We start from the raw sequence: 5,574 nt of genomic DNA on the forward strand, positions 1-5,574 counted from the left end.
GAGGGGCTAATTATTCCATTTGAGAGGTTGTAATTACATCCTTTAGACTGAGCAATGACTATTCTAAAGTGGCTCCCTTTCCTTAGTGAAGGATTTCCTGGGCCGAAACAAGTGCAGCTCAGTCAGCCGTGCAGTAGATTGACCCGTGTAGTCCTGGCCTGTACTGTGGGACTCTTCAAACCTCTCTCCCCATTTGTTCCAGAAAAAGTCACATCTGCAAGTATTAAGCACCACAGCAATACAGAATACATATACCTGTCATACTATACTGTAAAATTATGGTATCCAGCAGCAGTAGTGTATTCATGCATGGAACAGTGTGTTCTGTCTGCAGAAAGTAATTTAATTTAAAAGACCAGAGCTGATTTAATATTGCTGAACAGACAGTGGAACCCACAATCAAAAATAGATCAGAGAAATTCCCCCAGTGATGCAGACCTATGAAGAGTAGAAATGATGAGGTCAAAACTTTCCCAGTGGAGTTAGGTAACGGCTGCCAGGAATGGGCCGGGCCTCCTGTAGTGATGAGGCAACACTCAGCCAAAGTGTGTATAAATACCAGCATACCCTGCACACTCAACCATCAGACAGCGGAAAGACTTGAGAAAGAACTGAAAAGGGTCACCAAACGATCGGAAGCAGTCCTCTTAATTGAAGATATTGTGGTGCTCTTCGGTGGCCTGACCTCCATGAGAAACAAGACCTATCAACTCTAATCTTCACAGGATTTAATAAGTAAACCCTTTACCTCCACTAAAATGAAGACATTCAGCATTGCTGTTGCAGTGACACTCATGCTCGCCTTTATCTGCATTCTGGAGAGCTCCGCCATTCCATTCAAAGAGGTAAGAATTTGATTTAAACCCACTCTATTGCTTATTAGCTATAAACGCTTTGTCAGCATGCTAAAATGTGGCTCCTAAATGTGCACAATTCATTAACAGGTGCAAGAGCTGGAAGAAGCAGGGAGCAATGACACTCCGGTTGTGGCACATCAAGAGATGTCAATGGAATCGTGGATGGTATGTTCAATCGACTGAACGAATTAAGCCAATTATCGTGAGCAAATTAAAATTTAAGTGGATGTGTTTTCCCCACAGATTACACCGGTGCTCTCCGTACAAGGAGAGGATGAAATGTTGGAGATGAACACTTTACTTATGTCTCTTGTCTTTCATACAGATGCCTAATCACATCAGACAGAAGCGTTACAGCTATCTCTCCCTCTGCCGCTATTGCTGTGCCTGCTGCAAGAACTACAAGGGCTGCGGCATGTGCTGTAGGTTCTGACGGGTCCTGTGATGACCACTAAAATGTTAATTTATTACTCTTTTCCTCTTACCACAAGGGAAGACTTTTCTTGACCTCTTGAACTGTTTTGTTTCACTTTGAAGAGGCATGATTAATGGAAGAGCACTGCAGTAAAAGGTATCTTTTGTATTTATTTTGTACATTTGTAACACTTTTAACCTAAAGTTCTTTTGTAAGCTCAACAATGTCAAGTTGTTTCCAACAGTAATCCAGATGTGACTGTTTCTTTGTGTAAAGTGTCTGTAATAAATAATGTATATTTGAAGCAACTGCACAAATGTTTTTTGTTATTAATATAAAAAAGAATTTTAAAATCACAATGAGTCACTTTATAATTATCAGGGCATATAGTAGATCTTACACTTGTTTCTTCCACAGTATATGGAAATAAATCATAATACATTTAAGTGACAAAAGGCAATTTAAACACTCTGAACTGGAATTATGGTTTTTGCCTTGCTGTAGTTGTTGTTGCAATCAGTATCAATAACTCAGTAATAGCATTTGTTTTATGTTCTCACTGACAAGTAATTAAGAATGAGTTAACTGAGATACAGTTATGAAGCATTAACATTTATTCTAAGTACATATACACCAGTAAAAACAGTACATAATGTCTAAATGTTTTTTTTCTTTGTCCAGTAAGATTCTTTTTGTGGTTGGAATAAATAACATAAAAACCCTCACTTGTATTTTTCAGTTTTTGGTCTTTATACATATTTCATTTCATTTCTCAAAAGATTTTTTTTTCCTGAACAATCTGCTGGTGCACAAGAAGTAATTCATTTCCTGTTTCCTGGAATTTAAATAGACACAAGTTTCAGCTGAAGTAATTTTACTACTTCAGGTTACGTGAAATGTTAGTAGAAAATTCAAGAAGGTACCGATGAGTCAGGTTACAAAAAACCGGAGAAAAGAGACAATTGTTAAAATGACCTCTCTGGATTGTCAGTTTAAATTACTATTGGTCTTTCATGGACTGTATGATTTAACAGTAAGAGGGTTACTGACATGAATGGCTGTTACATAGCCTTTACAAGTTAATGTGTACAGGTATTATTTGAGCGTGCATGTTCATGTCAAGACATAAAGCAACGGGAGTGACCATAGCTGGACAAAAAGGGAAAAGCACTACACAGAGAAACTCAAACTTCATCCACAAGAAAAATCAAGCAAATCAAAATTGAGAGAAATGTGAAAAAAACTCTTTCATAGACAGATTGACTGATGCTTCACTGAGATAAACCTGAAGTGGGTTTATACTGATAAAATAAATAAATAAACAAACCTATTTCATGCCAGTTTTCAGATTTCTTCTTTTGATTCACTCCTCACAACATTTTGCAATAGCCAAAAATGTTCCATGTGGTGTGCGTGTGCTTGTGCGTGTGTCAGGGGTTAGAAACCAAAAAGCAGACATATTGAGTGAAAACACAGCGCAGCGGTGACCTATTATTATTATCAGTTAACCATTCCTAATGACAATTCTTAACCTGTCTTACAAATCCTGTCAAGTCAGCTGTGGTGTAAGGAGTCAGTGGTATTTTGTGTTACAAGTAGACAGGTGGGCAGACTTTTGCACAGGCAACAATTACTGTTAGGCTCATGAATAAAAAGTAAGAGTGCTGCTGACTTTAGAAGAAAGGGTCATTTTACTGCCTGTTTGCTGCAGGGACTGCATTTAATTTTTTCACTTGAAAACAAACAAACTAAACTATATATAATTGGACCAGTGGTGCTTAGACGTTGGTATACAATTAGATAACCACCTCAGTGCACCAAACAGTCTTCAGCACTTCATTAAATATATAGAAACAGCATAAATAAGATTTTGCAGAATCACAGTCCATAATGTCTTTCAGCGATTATGATCATATGATTCTTTAACAATTACTGAAAAGAAAATGCCATCAAACTGTAGTGCCATTCACTGCCGTACATGTTTGTGATTCATTATTAAGTTTAAAACATTTCTTTCTTCTCATTTAGAGCAGCTACAGAATTACCACCCAAATCTGCAGTTCTCCTCAGTTTTATGGAGCTGTAGTCAGTTTCAGCTCACTGTTTAACTTTCAGCATAAAAAGCTCCAGAAACCCACTATTCTGTATCTGTTCACACCACACAGCAGACAGACCAAGTTAGTGAGCTTGTGAACACAGTGGAGCAGGTTTGATAAGTTGCTGCATAAACATTATTCATAATGTCAGTTTTAAATGGACATATTTATGCATAAAGCAAGAAGAAATTAGGTATGCTGACACACGTTTTAGAAGTAACAAATTTAGCCAGCCATATTATCGTTATTCTGTACCAGGCCTTGAAACAAGTGAGCCAAATTTTAGAACTGCTCTTGTGCTGCACAACACCACAGCAATGAGCTCACAACAACAGCATCAAAGACACTGCCAGAATAAATAAGCTCATAATTTGTGATAAGCTGTGACCAGCTGGGGCAACGTTTTTACACAGAAAGAAACTCAGTTCAAACCATGAAGCATAAAACATTTTGTTTAAAGTTTATATATACATACAAATATACAGTACATACGCACATATGCACGTGCCTAAATAACAGAAAGAGAGAAAAGCTGTGCAATCAGTCAGTTCTGAAAATCATTAATTTTCATAATAATCAGGCCTAATGATGGGTGATCATTTTATAAATTGCCATGTCTTGTGTATACTGCCATGTCATCACAACCGCCATGCACAGATTGTGTCTGACATCCTTCACCATTTATTATAATCTAACAACAGTCATTTGTACGTGTGGCTGTCACTCGTTTCACATGGTGGATGCATGTGGAAGCTAACTTTTCTTTAAGCCTTGTTTTGATTTGTGGGTTTTCAGTCTGTCTGTGAACATATACATTAATAGGAAGAGTTAAATATTCTGTGTAAATTTAGCTGATAAAAGGGCTTTGTTTTGTTGTACAGTATATGTAAAGTAACATCAAATCCAGTAGCTACAGAAGGTATTCTAGAAATCAAGTGACTGACAGTGGTCGACTTCTGCATTTCAAAGAATACTGCTCGGAACAAGAGGGATAGAATTGAATAAACCTGGGAAGTGTTCAGTCTAAGGCCAAGTTCATTCAATAAGCTTAATAAAGCCACGGCCTGGAATTTAATATGTCGAGGGTGTGGTCTCACAAAAAAAAAAAAATCTACAACACTGAGGGCCAATAGAACTCTATAAGAATTTTTAATGGCACAAGAATGAATGCTATATGCATAACAAGCACAATGATCCCTGTGTTGTCTCATCCTTAATAGCTTAGCACTTCTACTCCAGGCAAGTTTGTTTATTGGATTTTGTTGAAATTAAAGTTACCTCACCAAATGTGATAATGCATGTGGGGAATTGTATGTGTAGGGGGAGAAGTTATGATGAATCCACCCTGGATCAGGTGGTTCAGAGGAAGCTTGCTTAGTATAAAACCAGGCCTAGACCCAGCAAGGAGTAGCAGGCAGAAACAGAAAAACAATTAAAAAAAAAAACACAGGCAGACATGATTTAGTCAACATCATAAATGATGTGGCAGAAGCGTGGGCAAACTCTGCTTCCCTATGTACCAGGGAGTTAATGAGCAAATGAGAAACAGCTGTGCAGGCAGGTGTCAGGTGAAACCCGCAGACTGTGTTTAGTGGACAGGTAGGGCATGACAGGAAAATGTAATAGCACACAGTGCAGGTACATCCAGGCTGAATGTGGCAAGCTGTGTGAAGACGCCACTTTTCATTCATTTTCTGTGAGAATAAGTGAATCCCTCATGTTAAACATGACGGGATTGAGCCTCCTCTTTTGGAGTGAGATGCTGTATCCCGGTTCGTGGACCACATCCTTTGAAGTTAACATGGATTACAACTCTTCACACAATGTTTCTTCCATTGTAGCCCTTACTTAGAGACACTGCTATCTCCTAGGCCTAGGGATTTGTGTTGTTCAGTTGGAACTGGTTTTGTCTGAGTTCAGAGTTTTAGGCACTTTCTGGGCATTTTTTGCCTTCATTTCATAAGTGTGTCACAGAAAGGCAGACAGGAAATGAGGAGACAGAGTTTAAGAGAGCGGGGGAAGACCATATCCAGACTTGAACCATCGATGTGTGCACCCAGTGTGCACGTGTACGAGGTGCTAAGATGTGTTTTAATTATGCAGACTGCATACACCAGAGTAATGAATCTGTTGATATATGCGGTATACATTTCCCGCTCTGCTCGGTTGTGTGCTTTACAAAGCCTGACAACAGCTCTTTTTCAAA

General features: G+C 38.4%; 1 protein-coding gene across 1 annotated transcript; it reads left to right on the plus strand.

Moving 5' to 3' along the window:
* Positions 1–655: 655 nt before the first annotated feature.
* hamp (hepcidin antimicrobial peptide) lies at positions 656–1,585 on the plus strand. The gene is made up of 3 exons (XM_020590172.1): positions 656–845; positions 945–1,022; positions 1,183–1,585. Exons 1-3 carry the CDS (start codon positions 759–761, stop codon positions 1,288–1,290), a joined length of 273 nt encoding a protein of 90 aa, XP_020445828.1. The 5' UTR covers positions 656–758; the 3' UTR covers positions 1,291–1,585.
* The last annotated feature ends 3,989 nt before the right edge of the window (positions 1,586–5,574 follow it).

This window comes from Monopterus albus, unplaced genomic scaffold (genome assembly GCF_001952655.1).
Source record: "Monopterus albus unplaced genomic scaffold, M_albus_1.0 scaffold11.1, whole genome shotgun sequence".
Classification (NCBI taxonomy): Eukaryota; Metazoa; Chordata; class Actinopteri; order Synbranchiformes; family Synbranchidae; genus Monopterus; species Monopterus albus.